The sequence below is a fragment of the Neovison vison genome, chromosome 1, assembly GCF_020171115.1.
Source record: "Neovison vison isolate M4711 chromosome 1, ASM_NN_V1, whole genome shotgun sequence".
In the NCBI taxonomy this organism is placed as follows: Eukaryota; Metazoa; Chordata; class Mammalia; order Carnivora; family Mustelidae; genus Neogale; species Neogale vison.
In genome coordinates, this window is record NC_058091.1 from 210,750,694 (window position 1) to 210,764,903 (window position 14,210).

Sequence of the window (14,210 nt, forward strand, 5' to 3'; positions counted from 1 at the left end):
GCTTCTGAGGTTTCTAAATATAAGGCAGACTACCGCTGGACATCTAGGCAATAAGGGTAAGATGCCATCTGACTCCCACTTTTGAATTCATAAACTGCTACTACTTGCTCTGCCTGGGCTTTACCTTTTCATCATCTGGTATTGTATCTGTCCTAGGTATTGTATTGTATTGGTCTTAGATAATGAACTGCCTACGTTTTGGATGGTGGAGGGTTACTTCCAGCTATCATGGACAGCCTTTAACATCCCATCATATTTCTAATTTCAAGTGCAACTTCTACCAGTACCATGAGGGAAGCTTATGAATCCACACAACAAATGGCAAATCGGTTAGTTCTTCCTTTGCAGCAGTGACAGTAATCTAAGGGTCTACAACTTACTTGGCAGCTTGTTCATTAAGGATCCTTAAGTAACGCTCCACTGGACTAAGGAGTTCAGGAATTTCTAAAATAGATGTCTGCAGCAAGTCTGACCGAACGTGGGAATTAACAGCAGGTATTAATGCTTGAAATTCTGACTGCAGATGATACAGGGTTTTGACAATCAAGAAGAACTCCTGCGTAGAACACTGAAAAAGTAAGGTTTTTTTGCTAAATAACAAGATATTTGAATACGAAGTTAAATTAGCAGTCTTTCAATTAGTGGCATTTATTTTTTTAGGTAATGGTCTTTTTAAAGTTAGAATCAGAATTAAAGAAAATTTTAATTTATTCTATAAACTAGTTAGTTGAAATAAAGTATTGTTGATACCTACTAAAGTTAAACCAATAGTTCGAATACTTCGTAACATTTTAAAACTCTAAAGAAAATAATTTAGGCTGGGGAGAGTAAAGCCAATACTTGTTCAATAATTTTTCATTTTAAAATATATTGACCATATAGCAAAAATGCAGTAAGCAATGTCAAAATTATAAAGGACAATTCTGGGAAATAGCTGCAAGACATTTGAGGAATAAATGGCAAAATTCTTCCCATATAATTAGCTCTTCTTACAAATTGACCTGGAAAAGATAAATAACCCAAAGAATAATGGCTAAGTGAACTGAATATGCAGCTCATTAAAAAAAAAAAAAAAAAGAATGTCCAATAAGCACAATTAACCTCCCACATAATTAGATCAAGCAAATTAAAATGATAAGATAGCATTTGTCATTTAACAGAATGCCAAAGATTTAAAAACCTGATAATAGCTAAGTCACACAGGGTATTAAAAAACACTTTTTTATACAATTAGTAGAGGCATAAACTATTTGAAGGTAAAGTGCATATGGCTTTTTGACTAAATAATTCCATCTTAAAAATTAAACAAAAGCTATAACAAGTAGTAAAAAAGTATGTGTATCTAAATGTTTATAGTAGCACTACTGCTAATAATATTAAAAAGATGAATAGGAAACAAGTATCTTAACAACTGGGTTCTTATTAGGAAAAGCTCATACAATGTGATAGTATTAAACAGCTAAAAATTAAGACATCTGTATATATATACACTGATGTACAGATCACACAGAACTTCATAATTTCAACATATATTAAATATACATAGCATATGTTTATACTATATACCATATGTGTATTTATACAGTAAAATTTCATTTTTGCTTCTTCATATTAATTGTACTGTTCCACATAAATAAAAATATAAATAAAAAATATCTGGAAGGGCACACATGTTAATTTTAGTTACCTCTGGGTGGTGTGTACTCTGGGGAAAAGTAGAGAAAAATGTTTTATTCTTTATTTCATATCTTTATACACAGGTTTGCAATTTTTAAACATGACCATGAATAATTTTTACTTTTGGAACTTCTGATAAAGAGAATAAGCTGAACATGTATCTAATTTCACACTATCTTGAAACTATAGTCCAAGATTGTTTAAAAAGGTGTAAAACCTCAAGAATAACTAGAAGACAAGACAATAGTAACAACATCTTGGAAACTATAAAGTAAATGTATGAGGGGAAACTGACTTAGAAGATTCAAAATACTATTTTAAGCTGTCTGTGAGGAAAACTAGGACCCAACCTGAGTTACACCAAGAATCCTAAAAGACTCAAAAACTAGTGGCACAAATTATCTTTGGAAGTGGAAGCTGGGGGTGGGTGAGTGGGTAGAACAGACTGGTTACAAATGAATTAAGAAGCAATTATCCCTCAATATTCTATCCATGCCACTGAGCAGCCACTATTTTCCTATCCAATAAAAGACTAATTTTATCTTCTGGAAAAGGAAAAACACAGAGTACCCGAACCATCTTCAGGCACACTGAAAGATGAGAATACCACCAAAAGCAAGGGATTAAAATAAGAGAAAACAGAGACTCCCAGTTTCCTCCATCTAGCTCCCAGAACATTGTTAGCCATCCAGGAGGCTAAAAGAGTCCTTCAGGAACCTCACAGGCCCAAGAGGAAAATTCTGAATATACTAAAGCAGGAATTCATCCCTAAAATGTATCAGCTAGTACACTGTACAATTCACCTCATATTTTGCAAGCCATATTCATCTAGAGACCTTCTTATCAGCATTTCAGCTTTCTACTCTTTAAAAATGATCAGACATCAGATGAAAAATTCTACCATGAAATTTTAAAAAAATCAATCAATAAATACTAGAGGGAATACAGCCTATATACGTAGAAGAAAAGGTCTTTAAAAAAAAACTCAGTATTACTCTTGGTGGGAATGCAAGCTTATGAAGCCACTCTGGAAAAACAGTATGAAGGTTCCTCAAGAAAGCTGAAAATAGGCCTACCCTATATCCAGCAATTGCACTACTCGGTCTTTACCCCAGTGATACAAATGCAGTGAACTGACAGGGCACCTGCACCTCAAGGTTTATAGCAGCAATGTTCACAATGGCCAACCTATGCAAGGAATCCAAATGCCCATCAAAAGGTGAATGGATAAAGAAGATGTGGTATACATATACAACGGAATAATATTCAGCCATCAAAGAAATGATGTCTTATCACTTGCAAGGATGTGGATCGAACTAGAGGGTATTATGCTAAGTGAAATAAGTCAATCACAGAAAAGACAATTATATAATCTCACTCTTATGTGGAATTTAAGAAATAAAATAGGACTACAAGGGAAGGGAGGGAAAATTTTTAAAAAGACAAAAATCAAAGAGGGAGACAAACCATAAGAGATTCTTAATTATAGGAAACTTAGGGTTCCTGGAGGGGAGGGGAGTGGGGTGATGGGATAAATGGGTGATGGACATTAAGGAGGGCAAGTGATGTAATGAACACTGGGTATTGTGTAAGACTGATGAATCACTGAACTCTACTTCTGAAACTAAAAAAAATTCATTATATGTTAATTAATTGAATTTAAATAAAAACATTAAAAATAAATATATAAACTTAAAAAAACCAATATCCTCAGTTAGAGAATAATGAAACCATGAAACAAGAACAGGATACTTTTTTTTTTTTTTTAAGGAACACTCAGAGAACAGGATTCAATCAATTCGAATGAAAGAACTACAAAAAAGAAAGAACCGACAACTAACTCAGGAAAATTTCCCAGAACTTCGTCGCCAGATTGAAAGACTCAGTACAATGGATCAAAACAGAACCAAATCAGAGCAAATCATCATAAAATTTTAAAACATCGGGGATGAAAAGAAAATGTTTCAATTTCTAGAAGGAGAGGAAAAAAAGTCACACCAAGAATCAGAAATCAGACCATTCAACAAAAATAATTGAAACTAGAAGACAATGAAGTAACACAAAATTCTACACTTCATCTTAGCCAAAAGGCTGAGATTCTAAAGGAAAATAATTTATAGGCCAGAATTTTATACCCAGTCAAACTACCAATCAAATGTGAGTAGAAAACAAGACATTTCCAGGGGCTTCTGGGTGGCTCGGTTCAGTTAAACATCTGCCTTCAGCTCAGGTCATAACACCAGGGTCCTGGGATCAAGCCCTGTGTTGGGCTCCCTGCTCAACTGAAGAGCTATGAAAAGCTCTCTTGCTCTATCTCATATAAAACATGTTAATCGACTATCATTAAACTTCAGGTCAGCAGCAGGGTATTAGTAGTTAAGTTTTGGGTGAGTCAAAAGTTATACATAGATTTTCTACTGTACAAGGGTCAATGCCCCTAACTCCTGCACCGTTCTAGGGAGTTGAGGACAGCTGTACTTCCAATACCCTTTCTCAGGATGCTTCTAGAAAATGCACTGTATCAGAATGAAGTAATAAACCAAAAGGAAAACACAGAATTCAGAAAGACTGAACCAAAGATTCAATTCAAGAGAAATAAATCAAAGAAAGTAGCTATACAACTAGCATAGAGGGCAATCAGTTCAGGTTCGACCGGGTAAAATGAAATAGAATATCTGATGAAAATAAGTATTTTGAGTTAATGATAAGTAGACATAATAAATAGTATACAGGGGTGCCTGGTGGCTCAGTGAGTTGAAGCCTCTGCCTTTGGCTCAGGTCATGATCCCAGGGTCCTGGGATCGGGCCCCACGTCAGGCTCTCTGCTCGGCAGGAAGCCTGCTTCCCCCAACCCCCGCCTGCCTCTCTGCCTACTTGTGATCTCTGTGTGTCAAATAAATAAATAAAATCTTTTAAAAAAAGTAGTATACAAAGGGGTACCTAGGTGGCTCAGTCATTTAAGCATCTGCCTCGCCTCAGATCATGATCTTAGGATCACGGGATCGAGTCCCACACCTGGCTCTTTGCTCAGTGGGTATTCTACTTCTCCCTCCATGCTCCCTCTCGCAAATAAATAAGTAAAATCTTTAAGAAAAAATAAAATAAAAAATAAATAGCATATATAAAATGAATTAATGCTAAGGACATAGTTAGAAAGAGTTAACTAAAAAGAATGAGGTAAATTATGCAAAAAAATATGCAACTGAATAAAAGTTGAATTTGAAGTGTATCATAAAATACCTCTTCCCCAGAAAGGCCACTGTATGATGGGAAAGATACATATAGGAAGCTGGATTTTTGTATTGTGGAGCCCAGAAGTTTTTTGGCCAACTGTCGATAGTTAACTATTAAATACACACATTCTAATAGAAGTGAAGAAATAAAAGTAAACATTTCAATACAATTTTTGAATAATAATGTCTTATAATGAGAAACCAACAAGGGTTTGATTTTTCACCCTCAGATACAAAATTTAAGTCAGCAACAGAAGCAAAATGAAAACAAAGTGCTTTGTAATCAAGTTTTAAGTGCCCAAGGCAGGTTGCTTTCTAGTTTCTTAAGCAAAATAACTGAGTAGAGCTGCCAGAAAGCTAAAGAGAAGGATGAAGTAGTAGCTCCTGGAGTCACTCATTCTCAACCCCATTTCCAACAGCAAGCTTCTCTGTGGAAGAGCTGTAGAACACATTTGTAAGTGTGGAAACGGGTCATCATGGGACTGGAAGAACTCCAGCCTGGGTTCCATACTGAGAAGGTGGCTCTAGGCTTATACCAGTCTGGCCAAGAAATTATTCTTGCCTACAAAATTCTGGAACAGTCTCCTCTAACATTTACTAAGTGCTATAATCCTTTAAATGTACTCACCCATCTTAGCACTTATGTATCATTTTCTTACAAAATAGTTCTTGAGCAAAGTTAATATGGGTTTCTAAGACTAACACTGTTCTCTCTAAGACTTGGATGTGAAGTTTTACTATAAGATACTAATTTTATATATATAAATATGCATGTATGTATCTATGTATACACATGTATTAGTAAAATACTTTTACTAATAAAGAAATGTTTGTTTTGTTTCAGAGTTGGGCTTCTTGGTATCTTCTATTATTATCGACATGAGAATACCTATTTGTGACTATTTCGCGGCACTTTCCACACAGCCATATGGCCTAGGCTTACCACTTCCACAACATCCAAACAGTGTTCCTAACCATTTTATGAATTTTACATAATTGGCACAGTCCATACCCAGGATATCACTCACCATTTGGTGCATACAGCAGAAGCTTATTTAGAGTAAATTAATGATAAAGAACAGACATGTGTTTGACGGTGTGTTCCAAGAGCCAACTAACTAATCTATAAAAATTTGGTTGAAAGCATTTAGACTTCCTCAAGTTGGTCTGTTACCAAGTCATTTCTAATCCTCACTTTTCAAATCAATCTTCAGGCACACTTGTATAAACATTAAAGCAGCAATAAGGAAAAACTTCTGAGTGAGTCATAAGTTCCTTCACTAAAGTACAATTTGAAACTCTAAAACAAAAGGCATTCTTAGTTACTTTTAAAAATAATTCAATTCTATACCATATAATTTTAATTGCATGTAAAATAAAAAAAAAGTTAAAAAAAAAAGACAAACCCATAGATGCAGAGAATAGATGTGTGGTTGCCAGAGATGGGCCAAGGAGGGCAAGTGGATGAAACGGTTGAAGATGATCAACAGGTACAAACTTCCAATTATAAAATAAATAAGTCCCAGAGATTTAATGTATAGCATGGTAACCACAGTTAATAAAACTGCACCATTGTCTGGATACTGCTAACAGAGCAGATCTTAAAAGTTCTCATCATAAGAAAAGGAAGGCTTTATAACTACATGTAGTGAGGAATGTTAATTAGACCTATTGGGATTATTTCTCAGTATATACATAGATCAAACCATTGATTATGTGGTATATCACAATACGGACATAGGTACATACAATGCTCTATGTCAATTATATCTCAATTTAAAAAAAGAATTAGATTCTGACTTTTACCAGTTTTTAAACCTTTGTAAATACACAACCCTATGGATTGAAAACATCAAAGCAAATTTTAATGAAAGGAAGCGAAGCCCGATAGAAGTCATAGGGCCGTGGAAAGATGCTTCTGTCAACGCCACCGAGTACTTTGACTCAGCTCTTTTAGCAATTAATAATTTTCTCAGCTTTGTCCCTATTTTTTTCTTGAGAAAAACAAAAATCTTTAATAACTGTCAGTGAAAACTTTCAAGCAGTGAAGACTGCTTGGAGACCTATTCCTTGATGAAGGGTAATAAGCACTGATTGTAAGGCCCTAAACCAATGATACCCGCTAATGAATGGTTTGACATCCATTTTGTAACCTCAGAAGTGTCAACCATAAAACTTTCAACTACATTAGTCCCCCCTTATCTATGGGGGATATGTCCCAAGACCCCTAATGGGTATCTGAAACCACAGATAGTACCTAACCCCACAGGTGCTTTTTCATATACACATACACCTATGACAGAGTTTAACTGATAAACTAGGCACAGTAAGAGGTGCACAATAACTAATAATCAAGTAGAACAATTATAATGATATACTGTAATAAAAGTTATATGAATGTAGTCTCTCTTTCTCCCTGTCAAAATACATTATACTGTACTCACCCTTCATATGATGATGTGCGATGATAAAATGCCTAGTGATGAGATGAAGCGAGGCAAATGTTGCCGGCACTGTGACAGAGAATTAGGCTATTACTGACCTTCTGACAGTATATCAGAAGATGACTAGCTGCTTCTAGATTGCTGTTGATGGCGGGTACGTGGGACCGCAGGTAACAGGGTGGGATAGTATAAGCACAAGCTCTGTTTCCGCCAGCAAAGCAACACCACAAGGGCACCAACTTGCAGTACAGAAGACTTCACTGACCCCGTAACCAACTCATGCATTCTTCCCGAGGAATTAGTGTTTCCCAGTTCTGGCTTATTCTTTGTTTTCAAATTTAGCTGAAGCATATGGAGCAGTTACATAAGTCCTCTTGGGCACTGCGAGTATTCTCAGAAGCAGTACTTATCGTTCCAGTAAAACTTTGTGGGGGAAAGGACTAAAAAAGGTAAAGACTAATGAAAAACTGGTCACAACTAAAATGTGGGCCCATAAAAATTGTTCTATAATAAAATTATGACATTGGCAAGGATTTACATTTGGGCAGAAAATAAAGATGGCTCATGTCAGGATAACTGGGAAAAAAATACAATTGTAGTCAAAACTACTACATCAAAAATGATCATGTCCAAAGTGTATCCACTAAAAACCCAGTCAAGGACCCTGGTATAAATACCAATTCTGTCCCTGACTAACAAGCTACTATCTCTCTTCTCAGCATCATCATTTTATCCACGGTAATGCAAGCTGTGGTAGCATTATATAGAGAGATAGAGCCTTCCCTTAGTGAGAAGGTGAGAAACACAGTATCTCCTCAATTCCATAAAGTTTTTTTACAAGGGACAAAGTGTCTAACGTATGTGAATGACTCCCACACAACAGTAAAACACTATAGAAAAGTTTATCAACAATATAAATATACCTAATTGATTTTGGTTAATTCTAAGCATATTTTGAAGATAAATTATTTCTGTAAGTGTGAAAAATCTCTTGGATTTTTTTTTCATTTAATTGGCATTAACTTAGTTACTTTTAATTAAGTTTTTATTTTAATGCCAGTATACTTAACAGAAAGTGTTACATTAGTTTCAGGAACACAATATTGAGGTTTAACAATTCCATATATCACCCAGTGCTCATCACGAAAAGTATACTCCTGAATCTCAAGCATCTATTTCACCCTTCCCCCTACCCAATTCCCCTCTGGTAACCAACAGTTTGTTCTGTATAGTTAGGAGTCTGTTTCTTGATCTGTGTCTCTCTTATTTTTTCCCTTTGCTTATTTGTTTTGTTTCTTTTTTTTTTTAAGATTTGATTTATTTATTTGACAGACAGAGATCACAAGGAGGCAGAGAGAGAGAGAGTAGGAAGCAGGCTCCCTGCTGAGCAGAGAGCCCCATGCGGGGCTCTATCCCAGGACCCTGGGATCGTGACCGGAGCCGAAGGCAGAGGCTTTAACCCACTGAGCCACCCACGTGCCCCTGTTTTGTTTCTTAAATTCCACCTGAGTGAAATCATGGTATTTGTTTTCCTCACTTATTTCGCTTAGTATTATAATCTTTTGCTTCATCCATGTCATAGCAAATGATAAGATTTCATTATTTTTTATGGCTGAACTCCACTGTGTGTGTGTGTGTGTGCGCGCGTGTGTATACATACGTATGTATATACATACACCACCTTTTCCTTATCCATTCATCAATCGACGTACACCTGGGCTGTTTCCATAATTTGGCTATTATAAATAATGCTGTAACAGACCAGACAAAAGGGTCTATGTATCCCTTTGAATTAGCATTCTTTATTCTTTGGGTACATACCCAGTAGTACAACTGCTGGATCATAGGGTGGTTTTAACTTTCTGAGGGATCCCCAAACTGTTTTTCACAATGGTTGTATCACTTTGCATTTGCTTCAAAAGTGTAAGAGGGTTCCTTATTCTCCACATCCTTGCTGACACCTGTTGTTTCTCATATTATTGATTTTATCCATTCTCACAGGTGTGAGGTAATATTTACTGTAGTTTTGATTTGCATGTCCCTGATAAGTGATAATGAGCATCTTTTCATGTGTCTGTTAGCCATCTGGATGTCTTCTTTGGAGAAATGTCTGTTGATGTCTTCTGCCTACTTTTTTTGTTGTTGTTTTTAAAAGATTTTATTTATTCATTCAACAGAGAGAAATCACAAGTAGACGGAGAGGCAGGCAGAAAGAGAGAGAGGGAAGCAGGCTCCCCGCCGAGCAGAGAGCCCGACGCGGGACCCGATCTCAATTGCATTATTTGGGTTTTACGTGTTGAGCTATATAATTCTTTACATATTTTCAATATTAACCCTTTATCGAATATGTCATTTATCTTCTCCTAGTCCAATGGTTGCCTTTTAGTTTTGTTGACTGTTTCCTTCACTGTGCAGAAGCTTTTTACTTTGATGTAGTCCCAATCATTTATTTTTGCTTTTATTTCCCTTGCCTCAGGAAACATTATCTAGAAAGACGTTGCTACAGCTGATGTCAAAAAAAGTTATTGCCTGTGTACTCTTCTAGGATTTTTATGGCTTCAGGTCTCATATTTAGGTCTTTAATCCATTTTGAACTTATTTCTGTGTATGCTGTAAGAAAGTGGTCCAATTTCTTTCTTTCTTTTTTTTTTTAGATTTTTGTATTTATTTCTAAGAGTGAGTCAGTGCAAGTGTGGGGGAGGGGCAGAGGGAGAAGGACAGAATCTTAAGCAGACTCCCCACTGAGTGAAGACTCTGACAACCATGGCTTGATCTCAGGACCCGTGAGTTCATGACCTGAGGCGAAACCAAGACTTAGACACTTATCCAATTGTGTCACCCAGGCACTCCAATATTGTCTTTTCCCATTGGATATTCTTTCCTGGTTTGTTGAAGGTTCAGTGACCATTTAATTGTGGGTTTGTTTCGGTATTTTCTCTTCTGTTCCATTGATCTATGCATCTATTTTTATGCCAGTACCATACTATTTTGATTCTACAGCTTTGTAATAAAACTTAAAATTCAGAATTGTGATGCCTCCAGCTTTACTTTTCTTTTTTTAAAGATTGCTTTAGCTACTTCAGGTTTTCTAAGGTTCCACACAGATTTTAGGGTTATTTGTTCTAGTTCTGTGAATAAAAACCTGTTGGTACTTTGATGGGATTCCATTAAATTTGTAGATTGCTCAGGGTAGTAAAGACATTTGAACAATATTTGTTCTTTCAAATACTAAAGCATAGACTGTCTTTCCATTTCTTGGTGTTGTCTTCAATTACTGTCATCTGTGTTTTTGTTGTTGTTGGACGTTTTATTTTTTAATTTTTATTTTTATTTGAGCTGACACACATTGTTACATTAGTTATGTACACTACATCATGCTCACTCACCATAAGGGAAGCAACCATCTGTCACGATGTCATTACAATATTAGTTACTGTATTCCCTATGCAGTACATTTTATTCCCATGACTTATATATTCCATAACAGGAAGCATGCACCTTTCACTCCCTTTTATCCATTTTGTCCATCCTCCCACCTTCTTCCTTCCGGCAACCATCAGTTTGTTCTCTATTCACATGTTTGATTCTGCTTTTTTGTTTGTTCATTTGCTTTACTTTTCTCAGACTGACTTATTTCACATAGTATAATACACTTTTTTAAATTTGTTTTTTTTTATTTTACTTTTTCAGTGTTCCAAGATTGTTTATGCACCACACCCAGTGCTCCATGCAATATGTGCCCTCCTTAATACCCCCCCACCCCACTCTCCTTCAAAACCCTCGGTTTGTTTCTCAGGGTGTACGATCTCTCATGGTTCGTCTCCCGCTCCAATTTCCCCCAATATGCTTTTCCTTTCCTTCTCCTAATGTCCTCCATGCTATTTGTTATGCTCCACAAGTAAGTGAAACCATATGATAATTGACTCTCTCTGCTTGACTTATTTCACTCAGCATAATCTCCTCCAGTCCCATCCCTGTTGATACAAAAGTTGGGTATTCATCCTTTCTGATGGAGACATAATATTCCATTGTATATATGGACCATATCTTCTTTATCCATTTGCCCGTTGAAGAGCATCTTGGCTCTTTCCATAGTTTGGTGACTGTGGCCATTGCTGCTATGAACATTGGTGTAGATGGCCCTTCTTTTCACTACATCTGTATCTTTGGGGTAAATACCCAGTAGTGCACTACCCTATGACCCTGCAATTGCATAATACACTTTGGGTCCACTGATGTCTTGCAAATGGCAAGATCTCATACTTTTTTATTTTTATAGCTGAATAATACTGTATATATACACCATACTTTCCTTATTGATTTGCTCATATTTGTTTGTTGTATTCCATGTCTAAGTGGAATCATATGGTATCTGTCTTTCTCTGATTCATTCCACCGAGTATTATACCTTCTAGGTCTATTCATGTTGTCAAAAACGCCAAGATCTCTTTCTTTTCACGGCTCAGTAATACTCCATTTTGTAATATTCCAATATATCTCTCATCTTTTTTTTTTTAAGCTTTCATTTAAACCCCAGCTTGTAAACATACAATGTACTACCAGCTTTGGGTACACAATTCAGTGACTCAATACCTATACACAATACCCAGTACTCATCACAAGTGTATTCCTTCATCTCCATCACCCATTCCCCCCACCCACCTCCTCTTTCATAAATAACAGTTTGCTCTCTATAATTAAGAGTCTCCCTGGTGCACCTGCATGGCTCATTCACTTGAGTGTCTGCCTTCAACCCAGGTCATGAACTCAGGGTTCTGGGATCAAGTCCCACATCAAGCTCTGTGCTCAGTGGAGAGTCTGCCTCTTCTCTCTCCCTTTGCCCCTGCAAACCACTTGTGCTCACTCTCTCTCAAATAAATAAATATATATATTTTTAAAAAAGTCTTTTGGGGCACCTGGGTGGCTTGGTGGGTTAACGCCTCTGCCTTCAGCTCAGGTCATGATCCCAGAGTCCTGGGATCGAGCCCAGCCTCGGCCTCTCTGCTCAGCAGGGAGCCTGCTTCCTCCTCTCTCTCTGCCTGCCTCTCTGCCTACTTGTGATCTCTTTCTGTCACATAAATAAATAAAATCTTTAAAAAAAAAAAGTCTTTCATGGTTTGCTCACTCTTGTTTTCCCCTATGATCATTTGTTTTGCTTCCTAAATTCTACACGAGTGAAATCATCTGGTACATGTCTTTTCTGACTTTACTCATTTAGCATAATATTCTCTAAGGCACCATCAACAACATAACAAATGACAAGATTTTGTTCATTTTTATGGCCAACTAATATTTCGTTGTCACACACACACACACACACACACCTCCATTTTGTGTGTGTGTGTGTGTGTGTGTGTGTGTGTGTATCACATCTTCTTTACCAATTCATCAGTCGATGGACATTTCATCAGTGTTTCTTAGTTTTCAGAGTATAGGTATTTCATGTCTTTGGTTAGGTTTATTTCTTGGTGTCATATTATTTATTTTTGGTGCAATTGTAAATGGGATTGTTTTCTTAATTTCTTTTTCTTCTGCCTCATTATTGATATACACAAATGCAACAGATTTCTGTACACTGATTTTCTATCATGGGACTTGACTCAATTTATCAGTTCTAGAAGTTTTTTGGTAGAGTCTTTTGGGTTTTCCCTATGGAGTATCATGTCATCTGCAAATAGTTAAAGTTTTACTTCTTCCTTACCATTTTGGATGCATTTTATTTCTTTCCCTTGTCTGACTGTTGTCACTAGGACATCCAGTACTATGGTGAATAAATGCGGTGAGAGTGGACATCCTTGTCTTATTCCTTATTTTATTCTTAGTTTTTCTCCATTAAGGATGATATTAGCTGAGTCTCTTGCAGGCAGCGTATAGATGGATCTTTTTTTTTTTTTTTCATTCTGTCACCCTATGTCTTTTGATTATTTAGTCCATTTATATTCAAAATAATTATTGACAGATATGTATTTATTGCCATTTTATTACTTGTTTTGTGGTTGTTTCTGAAGACTTTCTCTGATCCTTTCTTGTCTTTCTCTCTTTCATGTTTTATTGATTTTCTTTGGTGATACATTTATTCTTTACAAGTCTTTCTCTTTATTCTTTACCAGTGATTTTTGATATATGGTTACCATTGGGTTTGTATATAACCTCTTCTGCACGTAGCAGTCTCTATTAAGTTGATGGTTGTTTAAGTTTGAACCCATTCTTTTCTCCTCTTCTCCCCATGTTTTAGGTATATGTTGTTATAATTCATATCCTTTTTGTGTGAGTTCCTTGACTGATTTTTTACAGAAATATTCATTTTTACTGCTTTTGGATTTCCTACCTTTATACTTCATCTTTGGTCTCTTCTTTACACTCAACTTTCCCTTTAATATTTCTTACAGTGCTGGTTTAGTGGCCATGAACTCCTTTTAGTTTTTGTCTGTCTGGGAAACTATTTTCCTATTCTGAATGATAGCCTTGCTGGACAAAGTATTCTTGGCTGAGGATTTTTCCCATTATGCACTTTGAGTATATTGTGCCACTCCTTTCTGATTTGCAAAGTGTCTGTATCTTTGCAGAAAGATCTTTGCAGAAAAAATCTGCTAGCCTCATGGGAAAAATCCTCTCTTGTTATTGTTATGACAAACTGCAAAGCTTAAGAGATAAAAATCAAAATAATGCTTTTTACTTAGCTTCCATACCCAAACTCATTTGCATATTGATAACCACCACAGATATATAAGCAGATTTTTCCTTTAGATAACTCAAATAAGAAGTTGTTCCTGGGGTCAAAAGAAAGAAGGCATCTCTTTTTAAAAATGGCTAGTTTAGGGGTGCCTCAGTGGCACAGTTGATTAAGTGATGGATT

The 14,210-nt window shown here is 36.2% G+C and overlaps 1 protein-coding gene across 3 annotated transcripts in view; it reads right to left on the reverse strand.

The window, feature by feature from the left end:
* MSH3 (mutS homolog 3) overlaps nt 1–14,210 on the reverse strand; it is a 180,944-nt gene that overhangs the window by 74,859 nt on the left and 91,875 nt on the right. For all 3 annotated transcript variants that reach the window (XM_044266234.1, XM_044266241.1, XM_044266250.1), the window contains exon 14: nt 381–568. In XM_044266234.1, coding sequence (XP_044122169.1) covers nt 381–568 — 188 coding nt within the window. The remainder of the gene's footprint in view (nt 1–380; nt 569–14,210) is intronic.